Source organism: Trachymyrmex cornetzi, unplaced genomic scaffold, assembly GCF_001594075.2.
Source record: "Trachymyrmex cornetzi isolate Tcor2-1 unplaced genomic scaffold, Tcor1.1 scaffold335, whole genome shotgun sequence".
NCBI classification, from domain to species: domain Eukaryota; kingdom Metazoa; phylum Arthropoda; class Insecta; order Hymenoptera; family Formicidae; genus Trachymyrmex; species Trachymyrmex cornetzi.
This window is the reverse complement of record NW_017298058.1, coordinates 730,815-747,615: the sequence shown is the minus strand read 5'-3', so window position 1 is coordinate 747,615 and position 16,801 is coordinate 730,815. Positions and strand designations below refer to the sequence as shown.

The 16,801-nt window shown below is 38.3% G+C and overlaps 1 protein-coding gene across 2 annotated transcripts in view; it reads left to right on the top strand.

Moving 5' to 3' along the window:
* The first annotated feature begins 466 nt into the window (after positions 1-466).
* Positions 467-16,801, top strand: part of hh (hedgehog signaling protein) — a 51,068-nt gene continuing 34,733 nt past the window's right edge. The window contains exons 1-2 of one of the 2 annotated variants that reach the window (XM_018510475.1): positions 467-1,035; positions 1,165-3,005. In XM_018510475.1, coding sequence (XP_018365977.1) covers positions 2,625-3,005 — 381 coding nt within the window. In that variant the 5' untranslated portion in view covers positions 467-1,035; positions 1,165-2,624. Of the gene's footprint in view, positions 3,006-16,801 lie in introns of both variants that reach the window. The other variant, XR_001940204.1, reaches the window with a different exon arrangement.

Sequence of the window (16,801 nt, the reverse complement as noted above, 5' to 3'; positions counted from 1 at the left end):
TTAGACACAGTAAGAGAAATAAATATTTTTCTTTTTTTATTTGAAAAATGACTTCACTAGCCACAATGTGTCATTATATTAAGCAAAACTCATATCATCAATTTACTTTCTTATCTCATTTTTTTCTGTGAAATCTGACGAGCGAATACGCGCAAAGCATTATATATGAATAGTGTCAAGAATTAAGAAATATTATTTCACCGACGCGGGCGCGAACGAAGTTTTGCTTTTCAACGCGGTTGTAGGTTATAGCCGGAATGCCGCGGGCACGTTTCAGCACGACGTTGTGTAAATGCGAACGGGCCAGTGATCGTCTGTGTATTTGGGAAAGATGTTTATTATCAGTAAACTGAACTCTTTGCCGTATCCCCCTTCTCTGCTTGTTCACCCTCAGTGAGGTAGACTTAGACTTTCATATCAGTTGCCGTACAGCCGTGCCCGATCTCGTATATTTCACTCGCGCTGTATAATGCCGATCAACGGTATTTGGCTCGCATAATCGGTCCTCCGATGTGCAAATACCAATCGCATTTCTCGCAGATAGATCGAACGGTAACGATGATCAATGATCGTGCAACGTTTGTACATCCGTAATCGGTACGATTCGTTTACGGATTTTTCTCACGATATCTCGCGAAGGCGTCAAAGTGCTCGAAGAGATAATAAACAGCTTACGCCAATCTACACGCGCAGTTATCAATTAACAATAACGTAAAAAAGGAAAATAATTTACTCCGTCAAATGATAGTTGAAACGATAGTTAATTATTATTTATGTACGTCCATATCATATAATTTACGCGTAATATAATAATTGTCGAAAGCCAAGTGTTCAAATGTCAGTCTTCGTGAAAATTTCACAAAATGTGAGAAGGAATTGCGAACCGAACGCGAACCTACGCCGAAGTGAGCCACGAGTACTAATAGTAGAAAAAGAAATGGAAAAAATCGAATGAGCGAAGAAAAAGAAACTAAAGAAGAAGAAAATAAAACGAAGAGTCCTACAGCGCTCCAAGTATCCGTCAAGGTCATTCTTGTAAGCCTCCCACGCATCGCGTGTTGCTTTTATCATGGGGGTACTGATTCGTCCTTTGGGGGTAGAAAACTATTAGAAATCTTCGCGATGAATCCTATATACGTAGTATAATGTTGGAAGGTTTTACAGAGTCGAGGGAATGCGATAGGCGCAAAGAAAGCGACGCACTCCGATGAAGAGAAGAACGAAGTAACGAGGTAAGACGGCACGACGGAGAAGAAGTGTAGTCCAATCGGCGATAGATGAGAAACGCCGAAGAAAGAAAGATAGTCAAAGAAGAAACTGTTGGATGGTGAATAACGAAGAAACAGAGAGATGAGAGAGAGAGAGAGAGAGAGAAAAGAAGAATAAGTAGAATGAGTAGAAGAGAATGAGAGACCGATCGTGTCTAGCCGAAGAAGAAAAGTGGAAGATTATCATCTTTCTCTTCCTTTCTCTCGTTCTCTACCTTTTTCCCCTCTTTCTTTCTCACACTTTCTAACTCTTTCTCTCTCTTTTTCTTTCTCCCTCCCGTCACGTGCACCTGTCTTCGTTTACCTGGTGAATGCCCCGCCCCGGCCAATAGAGGTAGAGCGGGCCTCGTGACGTCAGTCACGCGTACCAGGAGGCCCTAGGTGGAGGGGCGAGATCATCCACCACCACCTTTGGAGGCCACGAAAGCCTCACGGGGACCAGCAGCTAGCAGCAGCCAGCGGCGGTGGTCTCGCCGGCCGTTTGCCGCGGGGTGGGGGCAGGAAGAGGGGTACTCCTGGACCTGGTCAGGCCAAAGAAACAACGCAGGAGTATACCCACCGAAACCCATCCTGCATTTCCCACCACTGGCTCGTCCGGAAAACGTGCGCTAGCTTCCGGACGTCGTTCGTCCGAGTTCAGTCAAGTGAGTCGACTCGCACGTACCTCCTCTCCGACGAAAACGATTGCAGAGGGTTCCACTCCGGAAAGGCGGGAGTGTGTTGGCTTGGCGCGTGCCGACGTGAATTTAAAGGGCCCAGTACCGGTACCAGAGAGAGAGAACGTCGGTCAGTCGAGGAAATTCGGCTTAGAATTAAATCTCCGTGAGAATTCGACAGCACTTAGGATGCAGAAAGATCCCTTCTCGTAAATTCTTCGATTTGGTATCACCAGTTGATGATATCCCGGTGTGGTGACCGTATGTCACCTCCTTACGGTAATCAAAAGAGAAAAAAAGAGGATCTTTTTTTTCGATCCTCCGAGAGATAGTAGCCTCGCCGTAGTTAATTCGACGATCCGTCGATCGCTCGTGTTCCCCTGAGATTCTCCCGGTGAACCATCATTTAGTTTTGATCGGTCGCGCGCGGAGTTTAACAACGCAATACGGGGATCACATCGGTGGTAAGAGTGCGTGCACGGGGGGTGTGTGATGCCCTGGTTATGGTTAAGCGTGAGTGAGGTCAGTGGCAAGAGGCGGAGAAGAAGAATCGGTAGCAGAACGTCAAGCGGATTGTCACCCTCGTCATCGTTGCTGCTGCTGCCGCCGCCGCCGTCGTCATCGTCGTTCTCCCAGCCGTTCTGGAGACGACGAGAGCAGTGACCGCGCAAGGTCGACCTCGAGGCAGAGGCACGCGATTATGGTGCACCATTATCATCGTCGCCGCGGCCTCCAGGCGACCCACCACTATGCCATTGGGAGTCGCGTAGGCACTTCGCTCTTCCAGGTTCTTCTGTTGCTCCTCAGCCTCTGGCTGCCCGTGCTCGATAACAGTGGCTTTGCTTTGGCGTGCGGACCCGGCAGAGGCGCCGGCCGACGGCCGAACCTGAGAAAGCTTACCCCTCTGGTCTTCAAACAGCATGTGCCAAATGTCAGCGAGAACACTTTACCGGCGAGCGGACTCAGTGAGGGACGGATTACTAGATATGACCCCAGGTTCCGAGACCTGGTACCCAATTATAACACGGACATCATCTTTAAGGATGAGGAAGGCTCCGGTGCCGATCGTCTCATGACACAGGTGAACGCGTGCGCTCTTCTTTTCAAAGATAAACAAAGATGCAAATAAATGAAGGATCAAGGGTTATCTCCTAACAAAAATGAAAAATGTAAAAAATTCCTACTGTTTCAGTCAATCATTTACATCAATTATTTTTTCCAACTATATAAAAAATTATACGAACTTACAATAGTTTTTAGCGGTTTACGTGAGATAAATCTATGGATTGAAATAAATTCACAATGAAGTAAATAAAATTAGAGTTAAGTCATGATAATGATTAAAATAAATGTATCGTCTTCATTTATTTGTACCTTTAATTACTTGTTCCTTAATTTATGACGGATAGCTTTAAGAAATACTCAATTTAACGTTTCAATTTAGAAGTATTATATGAAGTCAAACATGAAGGAGACATGTTTTAAGCTTCTTTAAGCGACAGTAATTTGATTGTAAGACTTCGATCGTTAATTTGTTGTAATGGGTAATTTTTGAATTTTGGCGATTTTAACGTCACTGGTGATAAAATGCAGCTCTACGCTGTTTAAGTTATGATAAAGACGACCGTCTTTGAAGCAGTCCAGCTCATCGGTGAATCATCCTACGAAATGACACCGTATTTACGGGGGATATCATGTACGACCAATCGATCGGTCGATCATGGCCGCGTTCGGTCTCATATTAATTAAAGCGACAATTAGACGCGACGTTATCGAGATTGATGGGTTTCTTGCTTCCCCGTCGATTTGTCTGGGTGCAAGGTGGCAGAGCATAATTCCCGAAAAAATGTAGTCAGAGATCTTTACATTAAATTTCAGGGATAATGGCGTTTGTACGTATTTTCCTAAGAGTTTTCATCGCTTTTTTAAGAGTAAGAAAGAAGAATATAATTATTTCTACGTTTTATATGTGACTTATCCTTCTAAAAGCACGTTTATATAGCCTCAATAATTTCGCAAATAATATTTGTATAACAATAATTTTATTTAACTTAAACATTTAAATTAAATTTATTTTCTTGGCTTCAAGAATAAATCACGAACTAATTAAAATTGCCATAGTAATTATTAACCATAAATATTAATAATAATTATTAAAATTGATATAATAATTATTAATTATTACATATGAGATACATTCATTCATAAAGGTTGAATAATACAAACAGTTTACCTGTGCAGACGTTTCGACCCTTAATTCGAGTCCTTCTCAACACAATAAGATAGGAAATGGATAGAAAATTCCTCCTCCAACACAGTTAATTTGATAAAACTTTTCATCACATCTTAGGCATTACGTAATTGTAATGTTCAGAATTAAGCGCTAAAGAAAATTTTTTTTATACCATAATATTATCTATGTTGGTTGTGAGAGATAATCAAATATATAATATAATTTCCTTAAAAATTGAACGCAGCGAAAATGAGAAAAGTTGTAAGATAAATCAAAAGATGAAGTCGAAATTAATATGCGGTCGTTAAGCATTTCAGTAAATCCAGTTAATATATAGTAATTTGCAACATATTTATCGATCGACTGTCTCTTCCATGGGCGCACGTAATAATTCGTGTTATTACTTTAATGCGTGTCACTGTACTTTGGTCCGTATGACAAACTAGCTACTGCACGTCGTTAAAACGTCGGCAGGTGATTCACGCGAAATGCTAGCCGGCGTGATAAGCGGCTCGATCATGTTCGATCATGCTCGCTTCATGTGGATAGTTTATGTACGATTCTATTACGTTGCGTGATTCTTCTTCGCTGTCAATTTCGAAGTATCATATTTCTTCAGGGAGATCAGGATGAGTTTCCTCCGTAAGAAATTTACATACGCATAATAGGATCAAAAACTACAAAATAGAATATCAGATTAATGACGATTAGTTAGATGATCTTTGTGAACGATCTTTCTCATGTAAATTTGTCACTTCAGACTTAAAAATCATCCGCGATGCGCTGTGGGAACTGAATGCGAGAAAAGGACGTCCGATCGCTTGCCCGTCATCACCTTTAAGAAGCGAAGACTATTCGAGGTTTATTTCTCTTCCATGGAGGCTTCATTAGTGCTTTATTCATGCATTTTTTATCGGTGTTTGCCTTCCACTTGGCGCCCCCGCGAAGCGTGAAACGATTCTCCTAACTCCCGCTCCGTTGTATTCCAATTTGTAAGTCGACATCGCCGCGTCACACAAAAGGCAGCCTCGGCGCCGCGGACAGTGGTGCTTAACCGGACAAAACCTGAATTCTTAAAAGCTTATCCAGAAAAATATCCGAATGTACAGATAAAATCTGAAATTGTTGGCTAATGAGGGAAATCATGATGAGAGTAGATAATGGGTTTCCTAAATAGCACATAGCGCCTTAAAGCGTTAAAAAAGCGCTAAAAATGTGTATTTGAGCGATATATTTTGAACCTTGCAGTCGCTGCTGTGCTATTTCGGTTTCCAGATCGAAGGAAATGTCAAATCAGTCAAATGCGACAAAGTATCTTTCATGCATTGAAAAACATTTTGTTCGCTTGAGCACATTAATATTCTTTAACACGTCGACTATCATGCTGAATTTGCTGAATTCAAAAGTTCTATAATACTGGACCACTTAAGCGGCGTCTACAAAGATATTTTCAGGTGTAAATCTTCAGCTTAAGCCCTAAACTGTAAAAAATTGACAAATCACAATCGAATATGAGGAAATAATCGATGATTGGCCAATTTCTTACGGCTTAAGGCTTAAAGCTCAAGTTTCACGCCTTAAAATCCCTTTATAGACGCCACTTTATACAACAATCGTGACATATTCTGCTACCATGTTTAAAACTCAAAAATATATCATTTTTACTTCTATATACTTTATTCTGTGAGCTCTTTCAAAGTACAAATGAATGTGAAAATTGCAATGAAATGCGTGTCACTCATATACTTGACGTAGAAGTTAATCTGTTAAAGAGGCATTCTTGGAATATTTTTGCTGTGCGAAATTACAGCTGTTTAGTAATCTGTTGTGTCCAATTCGTATTAAAAGAATATAAAACAAAAAAATATTTCTATGTGTGTGTGTGTGTGTGTGTGTGTGTGAAATGATGATAAGAAGCTCTTTTAAGTCGGACTAATTTTTTGGCTTATTATGAACACAATTTGTTCATTAATTCTCGTATTCCATTGTACTATATTCTGTTGTGTATGAATAAAAAGAAATGATAAAAGATATATACACATGGATATGAATCTAAAAGTTGATACTAATTATCTTGTATTTGATTGAAAATAATTAAAATTATCATCAGACCACATAAAATTTCTCTCGAGACGGATCAACTAAGCAGACGTGTCGAATTTGCTTCAATAAGTCCGAATTGCGTCATGAAAATAATCGAAGATTTATTTAGGCGAATACATTTCATCTACTGTCATATCAATTAAAGGAAAAAAAAACCCATTAAACTTGTTATTCGCTTTGTCGTAAATATTCATTCGTATCCTTTACTGGATTGTCCTGTGTCCGTCTTTATAGGCACCACTGCGCGCAGCGTCGGACCGGTTGTTGCTCTGTGTAAACTAACAGTCGAGGTGGAAATAGAAAGAGTAGACTTTTCTGGCTTCACATATTTACCCGAATTTCGCAAAGGAGGGCCGCCTTTACCTGCACGCCGCTAAAAGAACACAGAATCGGCGTCAAATCTATCACCGTCACAATATTTTCACTCGTTCAAACATTACCACAAGATAACTACTGCTGCTGCCGCCACTTATCTTCTTTTTCTGTCAGGTACACGCTGTGCTTTTGAAACACATCACAGGTAACACACTTGTGGCGCTTATTTCTGAAAAGTCGACCTTTTGTGCTAATATTCCTTGGAAAACGCTAACAATTGGCGTTTTCAAACAGTTAATAAGAATTGACCGAAAATCCGGTCCTTCGACACTTAAAAGTTTGAGTCATAAATAAAAACTGTTAGATATAAGAAATAGATCCAATGGAATGATCTGTTTTTCTGCAAAGGTCCATCAATATTAATGATACTTTTTATTTGCCATGTAACTTTTTTTTCTAAAAATATTTTATCGCAAAAGAGACCGATAAATTTGTTAGGTGAAAAGTTGATGAATTTTACATAATCCAACCGGGCAACGATACTCAAATCCAACTTACTTCATCAACAATATTTATATCTAATACGTTTTCGGACCTGTCCGGGCATCGATGTCTCTCAAGCCGAGTCGCGATCCGTCGGATCCATATAGCTCGTTAACGTCGCATATTTCCCATGTATGCATCTCAAAATGTGAAAATACGTTTTTCCGCAATGAATGACGTTCTTCCTATGAAAGAATGACAGTCCGACGATGTCAGGAAAGATGGACATTTTTTCTTACTCGTAAATAATGATGATCGTACGTCAAAACGCTTGTAAAGCATAAATGAAATAAGATATTTGCTTTCGCAAAGCGAAGTTATTTGTTACGATGATTAATGGCCACGTATGAGCAGAGATTTTCTTGCTCCTTACATCTAACCCTAGTTAAATTAATTTTTAACATTTATACAAGCAATGAAATGTGAGATTTATAGCGCGATATTTTAGCACGATCAATTTACAATGGTATTTTAAGCAGTGACAAGTTATCTGATTAGTATCACTGATCTAATTAATCTTTCTTGAAAATGTCAAGCACGCCGCATTGCAAGAATCACAATCGAGTAATTAATAGAAAAGACAGTGATAAATTTGGGTCCTACGTTTAATATTAAATATGGCCGCGGTATCTTGAGCTTTTGTTTGTGAAAGTTGCAAATAACGTTATCGCGAGTTGAGAGTCCGTATATTCCTAATAAAGTACACGAATCGATACTTAAAAAAAGATGATATATTTTGTTTATTCCAAATTATCTGAAGTAATGGTAGCGTTCAGCAGAAAAAGGAGCTTTACAACTGTCTTGTAAGATATTTTAATATAATTAGTTTATACATTTGGATTCAATGAGGAATTGAAGGCAAGAAACAATCATATTAAAAAATATTAATAAAAAAACTAGGGCAAATAAGAGCTAGAACACAAATATTATTTGTGTCTAATTATACAATTTCTTTCTCTCTCTCTTCTTTAATTTATAAAAGTTAAAAACAATAGATCAACGTTTCGGTTGTTATTTGCAACCATCTTCAGGATAAAATAAACTTTTTAAATCCGCAAAAAATATAAATATGTATCTAATTATTTTTAATAAAACCGAAGAATGCAAGTACAACAAAAAAAACTAGGGCAAATAAGAGCTAGAACACAGATATTATTTGTGTCTAATTGTACAATTTCTTTCTTCTTTAATTCATACAAGTTAAAAATTTGTATATGAATTAAAGAAAAAAGAAATTATATAATTAGACACAAATAATATATGTGTTCTAGCTCTTATTTGCCCTAGTTTTTTTTATTAATATTGTTTATTGAGCAATATTAAGAATCTTTATTTTAGATATGTGAGAAACACAACCAATACTAGAAATTTAAAATGCTTATTACGGTCGAAGCTGGATCATTGCTTTAAATAATTCAATTTTGATTGTTATAATTCAATCTTGATAATTCAATCTTTATTGTTTACTGAGAGCTCTTTTTATTATTATTGAAAATCATATTAAAAAATCTTATGAGAGTTGCAGAACGTTTTTGCTGAATGCAGCCAATGTTTTAAGCGCGGTGGATCGCGGGAGGATTAAAATTTGTGCTAAACGACGATAAAACGTGCGCGCAAGAAGCCGAGGGTAGCTGGACTCACGAGCCGGGGAATAACAAATTCATCGCCGGTAACGTAACTTCAGTTCGTTCGTCAGTCCCGTCTGTCCGTCCACCTCGTCCTGCTGCTCATCCTCGTGATCGCGCGCGGCGACTAGCAGCGGAATAAATAGGGAGAAAAAGCGCGTACCGCGCGCCGCGCCGGCTCTAAGTGATTGTGGGTAGTTTTATGGCGGCCATAACCGGTGTTTGGTTTAGCGCGTTAAAGCTCCCCCAATTACGGCAAATAAACCTAATAGCCGCGCTTCTCGTTCCTCGTCCCGCCGTCCTTCTCGCTCTCCGTCTGAACTGTTTCTCTATCGCACACGAGACTCCCTCCGATTCTGTCAGATCGACCTCCTTCTAGCTCCTTCCCGCCTCTTTTTCTTCCTTCGATCTTGCATCTTTTTCCCTCTACTACCCGTTTTACTACGTTCATCATGTTCCTTAACGAATCGCGAACGCGGCAAAGGATTTATCAACTGAGTGACAAAGTAAAGATAATCACGAGCTAACTTTGATAAGAGATATTGCGCAATTGTCAAAAATGATTGTCGTTTCACGGAAATTGCGCAGGAAATTAAAGCGCGATAGAGTCGAATGTTAAATCACGTCCTTTCACGACACCCGTATAATCTCTGATTCAGAGTGGTCGCGAATGACTATCACAGTGAGATCCAGACGATCGTAATAAGTAGCGCATATAGAGTACCTCCCGAGCCGCTTGCAGTGACTTGCAGCCGGTGTCCAATGACGGTCGATGATCAACCGAGTAATCCGATAAGCGCACGTGGCGGCACGTGATACGAATCGTGAAGCTTGCAGGATCGGATTCGCGAACTGCGCGATCACGACTCACCTCGATCGTTCCCCACGTTTGCCGATTCCGTGCTGCGAGAGATCTTTCGCACTTTGATACCGCATTCATAGAAAATGTAAGCAATACAGAACAATGTTGAAAGTATACCGACAAATAAATTTCAGCAGAAAAAGCTACTTTGCAACTGCTGTAAGATTCTTTAACTCTTCGTAGTCACACCTCTTGAAAGTAAAGGTCACACCGGAGTCAAAAGGATTCCATCGCATTTAACCGGTTACTGTATTCACAATACTTTTCATTCTTTGAAGTAAAAATAGAAAAATTACTGAACTACTTTAAATGTTATAGAACACAAAAATACAGCGGCTTTGTAAAAATTTCAATTTTAATATATTCTAAAAAAATCGCGATTTTTTTAAATAAAAATTTATGACTGTACTCTACAGACATGATACTTTCAGAAAAAAAATGCGCAATAATTCCAAAAAGATATCAATTCAGAGAAATGAAGGAAGTCATTTAAAAAAAATTGTGAAATTGTTTTATATAAAATATTGATTATTATACTAATCAGAGATATATTAATTAGAAATGTATCTACTAAATAGAGATATAGATCTTCAAAATTTTTTTTGGGGTCAATTTAATACGGTTCTATTAATACGATTGATTATACATTTAGTTCCAGTAAGGAATTAAAGAACAAGAACGAATCATATTGAAGAATCTTACAACAATTACAAAGCTACTTTTTTGCTGAACGCAGCCAATATTTCCTCTAACGACAATCTAACTCGACATTTTCTAAGAAATTAATTTTGGAAGAAATAATGACTTTAAAAGCATCATTATACATTTTCAGGGAAATCTGTGTGTTTAGAATCGAAAGATATTTTAATAGATAAGATTATTTTGGGATTCATATCTTTTCCTTCCCTTTAACTGAAACCCAATCGCATGTCAAAGTAATCAATTGGCTAACGCGATAATCGGCGTTGTTGGAAGGCGATAAATAGACCGCTTTGCTTTCTCGTACGCGAGTTGCTTATCCTACGAACATATCAGTCGAAAAAAAGAGCGCTGATTACAGAGCTCTCGCACGGAGATCAACCCACACGCGCGCGATTTCGAATAATAATTCACTCGCCACACAACGAAAAAATGGCGCCCGGGAAAATTAAGCATTCATCATACTGATACCGGTTAAATATCCCGCGGCCCCCGCAAAAATTTACGACGCGCGTTCACTACAAATGATCGCACGTCCTGAGAATTTATTTATTGGCCAAGCCAACGAATAGGCATCTATTTGCTGGCGGACAATAGCAACGATTTACGCGCAGCTGGCTTTGTTGTCGCAACATGTTTCGAGCTATTGACAGTGCAACTTTTCAATATGTATATATATACAATATACATATAGCTTCTTAAAATTTTACTAGTATTTTCAAAATACAGCTTTAGTTTAAGACTGAAAATATTCAGAGTGCAGTTTGCAGAACTGGAAAATGTATATAGAAATCCATGCAAAGATATTATTAAAATATACAGGCAGCTCTCTCTACTCTCTCTCTAAATAGGCTTATTTTTTTTTTTAAATTAATCATATCGGTCGATTTTATTATTTACTAACATTAATGGAAAACTTTTTTAAATATTATAAATAAATGTAAACTAAAGTAATTAATAAGTGGTAAATAACTAAAGCAATATATACTAAATTTAATCTGCCAAATATAAAGTATGCTCTCTAAATTGTTTAGAGTGCAATCTCACTCCGTAAAAATTGAGTCAATCTTGAAAAAAAGAGTGACCCAATTTTTAATCTTTAAGAGTGAGATTTCACTAAAAATTTTAGAGAGTATATAATAATAACATCAAACTCTATAAAAAAATTTTAAATGTTCGAGATTTCGAAATAAAGGAGATATATGTCTTGTTTATTCTTTATATATGATATCATATATCAAATGGCATAAAGTGAATCATTCCAATTTAATAATTTGCGCACCTCCTCACGCGCTGATTCTCATTAGCCTTAAATTTCTTTGTTTGTTGTTATTTAAAAAATTCAAAGTCCTTTCTAATTATATTATTTCTTAGTAATATTAATATTGTAATAAATAATTTCTCTCAACTCAACGTTATAAATATAACATAACACATATCGTACATACGCGTAACATTTACATTATTGACTAGGAAATTATAACATTGATAACGTCATTTTAATTTTAATAACGGGATTATTATAATTTCCCTAAGACTCTCCAAATAATAAAAATCCTGAGAAAAATCGAGCAGATGAGAGTGTAACGCAGTTGTTGGTGATCAAAAAATAACGTTATTCAATGCAGATCTTGATAGCGTGTATTTCCAATAAAGACAAACGTCAGTTTTATCTCTGCCGTGTTTTGACTAACTTAATTGCTTTATTTTATACTTGACTATTTATATATTTCTTTATAATGATTTTGGCAAGAATTCTTGGACTTTATTCTTTTATTATTTGTTTTTTGCTCCTGTAATCACATCTCTCAGCATCAGATGAAATGAATTGTGTAAGATTCCTGCAACGAAATTCATGCACCTCACTTATGGCTGTTCTACAATGTGCTTTTTGTTTCCTGTTTCTTAAAGGCAAGAGACAAACAGAGACAAACAGCAAGAAATACGAAACAAAAAGCACATTGTAGAACAGTCATTAGGATCTTTCAATTCTCTAGTGGCTGCTATTGATGCATGAGTAATGTCTCATATTTTTGAAGAACTGTATAAATGCTGATGATGACTCTAAAACAAGAATCGAAACGTTCGTCTTTATTGAAAATACATGCTATCAAGATCTGCATTGAATAACATTATTTTTTGATCACGCACCAACAACTGCGTTACACTCTCATCTGCCCGATTTCTCAGGCTTTTTATTATTGTTATTTTGTACTTAAATGCGGATAATAACTGCAGCATCTCTGATCTCTTTCTCTCTCTCTCCCCCCCCTTTTTCTCGAAGTTTTTCGGAACGAAAAAATGCTTAATCGATAAACATAAATACACTCAAACTTTCGCAACCGCGGTACGCAATCGTGGTATATCCTCTCCGTGTCCGATGTTACTTATTGCCGGCTGTCCGTGGCGGGTTTTACTAATGTGAGCACAGGATTAGCGCTGCCTTAACGTTCCTTTCGAGGGGGGCTACCCGGCCTCTCACGCGCCGTTATCTTCGCACAGGCATAACCTCGTAAATCCACGAGCATTTGTTTCCCGCGTGTCCAGACGTCGAGGTTACCTCCGTTAACCCCGATGCGATCGTTCATACCTTTACAGCGACAAATCGCTCTCCCTCCTCTCGATTTCCTTACGTTCCTCTCCTTCTCTTCTTGATCCAGTCAACGGTGAGAAATGACCAAGACGTTTTGAAACAGGTTATCATGTTTTCTAAAACATTTCAAATCGGCCGTTAATTATTAATCTCCCTTTGTCTACACCAATTTTTGAATGAAATATATAAAATACATGACACAGCTTTTCCATAATAATTGAAATTGACATGACAGCTAAAAATATCATTGGCAAAAAAATATCAGACAAGAATATGTTATATTGCTCTCTTGGAGCCGACGAATCCTTAATTAAAGTCTCATCGTTTTCAAAACAATTTTATATCGCGCATAGAACCAGTTATATGAGACCTGCCTGCTGAAGATGCAACCTTTTGCAGGAAACAGCTTCGGCTGTTACTTACAGCGTATTCCGGTGTTTCTATTTCATTCAGCTATCATCGTCGTCATTATCATCATCGTTATTATCACCTTACCTCGCTGTTCTAATGGAACTCATCGGGATTCATCCGTCACGACGCATATAGTGTTTAGGGCGGAACCCGTTAACAGAATGTGTCATCAGGCTTCGCCTACGCTTTTAGAATATCTTTCCGCTTACTATTTGCGAGAAAGGATTCCGACTAGATTCCAACTAAATTTAATCGGGACGAATAACACTGAATCCTTGAAACAGAATTAAGGAGAAGCCTAAAGCTTTAGTTTTAAATAATTAAAATTTTTATTACATCGTTGCCGATCAAATATTACGTCCCTTCTTGCGCTTTAGTGAGTTTTAGTGATAATAAAAGTGTCGGTAGGAGTGTTAATTGTCAGTATGATTTTTTTCTGCAAACTTTTCTGTGAATGATGCTTAAATTGCAAACCGGGCCGCGTAAGCAGCGAAGGAAGTGAGGAGCGAAAGTCGTGGGTCTTTCTTTCTCGCGCGCGGCGTTCGATTATGTGTGGGATAATGCGGCGACAACAAGACAAGGAGAGAGAGAGAGAGAGAGAGAGAGAGAGAGAGAGAGAGAGAGAGAGCAACGGCGAAACAGCGGAGAGAGGACAATCGAAGAAAGAGAGAAAGGTAGAGCAGGCAAGGGAACGAAAAGAAAAGAGAGAGAGTGAGAGAGAGTGAGGGAGAAGGGTGAGGAGAGAAGAAAAGCAACGAACGAGGAAGAGAGAGAAAGACGTAATCTGGTTGGTCCACCGACGGGGAAAGGATGAAGGAAGGGCCGAGGGCCTTCCAAGCGGCCGCCATAATGCATCGTGAGAAGTGTGCATGGGGTCAAACGGGTCAAAAGAACGTCATGGCGTTGCTCGTCCTTATGGCGGACTTACTTCGCGCGCTGAATGCCCCGTAATATCGCTGTATGTATTCGTCGCATCCCGACAGTACCCGCGAGGACGACTTCATCGCTCGATTACGTCAAAGCACGAATCGTAAAAATGGCCGGCGATCGCATTCCCATCAAGGGACATGCTCGTATCTCACGCCAAGTGTACGCACAGCAGGCAACGAGATGAACTGTGTATCTATGAGCCGTCTAGTTAAGACTGTTAAGAGTACCTTGAATTATCGTTTCTCAATAATGTCCGGATCAAATAAACTTTCAGTAGGGTTACCCGATAGTTGAAGTTTCTATTATACGTATAACAAATATATCTTCATTTTTGCGCTACGTACTTTGATATTTCAAAGTTTGAATTGATAAATTTTAACATATTGAGGATCAAGCGATAGTTGTATCGATTTTTTATATCGATTTATATGAATCAGAGACGGAAATCTCGAAGGATAATATTTTTCCATTCAATGTGTTGCGATCTAAGAATTAACATATTCGCTAAATAGGTCAATTGTCAGAGAAATTTGTTGAGCGAAGAGAAGAGTTTTGCAAAATACGAGGTGCATCAGCGCTGTAAAGTGATCTTATCGACCACTTCCTTCATTCGCTACGAGCAAGGATCCGATGACCAGTTTGAGGTCGGCGATGACCGACGTGGGAAAGGATCGTCATCGCCTGGTCTTCCCTCGGGCCCTGGTTCTCCTGCGCTTCTTTTTTCCTATCCTCCGCGTTTCTTCGTCGCACACGTCAACTCCGTATAACTTATCAACTTATTACCTTCTTTAACATCCGCGACAAAAGGCTAAAATTACCGTTTCATAATGTTGTACTTTGTGAGATGAAATAAAGGGACGGAGCACAAGATATATTGTCTCTGAGAAATCGTTAAAAGATAAAAAACAAAGAAGCTAAAAAATCATCGAAGAAAAGAAGAAAAAGGTTTTTAATTCAAAGTATCTAAGCTAAACAACTTTGTAGGATTATTGATTATAATCAAATGATGGAAAATGCTCTGAAAGTATGTTTCAATTTTCACTCAATATATTTTCAAGTTTAGACCTGCGTGATCCTCGGAGAGGGGATTGCGAACCGCTTTGTCTTGACTTGCGCTACCAGCAGTCAGAGGAACTTAATCCGTGAGCCTTGTTAACGGCACGAAACACGAGCGCAAGTTAATAAATAAACAAATAACTGTGTAATGGACGGAACGCAACCATTGTGCATTGTATAAGAAGACACAGCTCTCCCGGTGACTTAAGAGTAAGTATCTCGTACCTGTCGCCGTCTGTATTAGTAATACTGATGCGTACACCAGGAACTCTAAAGGCACGCACAAGAACGCATTTGTATATATATGGTCCATATTCAGGATAATAATCATTCTAAAGTTGTAAATATCAGATAATATTCTTGAAATATATCAATCAGTTATATCCAAATTAATTTATTAATATTGCCTAATGTTTTTTTTTTAGTATAATCCGATTTTCCGTATTCGGGGAGTAATTCTATCAAACATTCGCTAATATATTCCATCTTGAGAAATTCGAAACTTCAACGTTATATGCCGTTTATTTTGCGTTATTCATAAAATTGTATTACTTTAAACATTCAATCGATAATTGAAGAATTGAATTGAAGAATTTTTATACTTCTAAGACAATTATATTTTAAATTTACTCCCTGTCGTCTCACATTCATGGCGTACATATCGACACAATGAAACACGCCGTTTCCGTTTTTCTCGTTATTTCTACGAATCCGTAGCTTCAATATGCTCATTTTATACGTTCGTGGCAACCCGCCGCGACCCGGGAGAATTTAATGACGCCTTTGCGGTTCGGGTAATTAATCGTCGGGTCCGGCAAAATTTAAAGTAGGCGATTCGGTACGCGTGAGCAAGTACAAGACGGTTTTTGAAAAGGGTTACACTCCAAATTGGACCACCGAGGTGTTTACGATCGTTAAGATACAACGTACTAATCCCGTAACCTACTTACTCGAGGACTATCGCGGAAAATCTGTCGCTGGAGCGTTCTACGAACACGAGTTGCATCGCGCTACTCATCCGGACGTGTATCTCGTGGAGAAAGTACTGCGCAGGAAGGGAGACAAAGTGTACGTCTAATGGCTGGGATTCGATGGATCGCACAATTCATGGATACACAAAAACAATGTCATTTAATAAAATTTTAATTCATATATTTTGTATAGATATATCAAATATATCATTATAAACGTGTAAAGTATATTTTTCTTTATTATCCCTTCCATCTTCGTTTTTGGAATATACAGATATAAAATACGTATAAAAATGGTTGATACGTGAAATAAAAAATAATAATACATAATAAATGATATTACATAAAATATAATAGTAATACTTATATAAATGTACGATACATGAAATGAAAAATAATAGTAATATATAATAAATGGTATTGTTACGTCCGGGAGGACTCCACAATTTTCTCGTTTCGAGATTACTTAATAGGGTGATCGTTGAGACAGGATGTGAGAGAAAATGCGAGCGTTAACGGTCACCGATCGGCGAGCG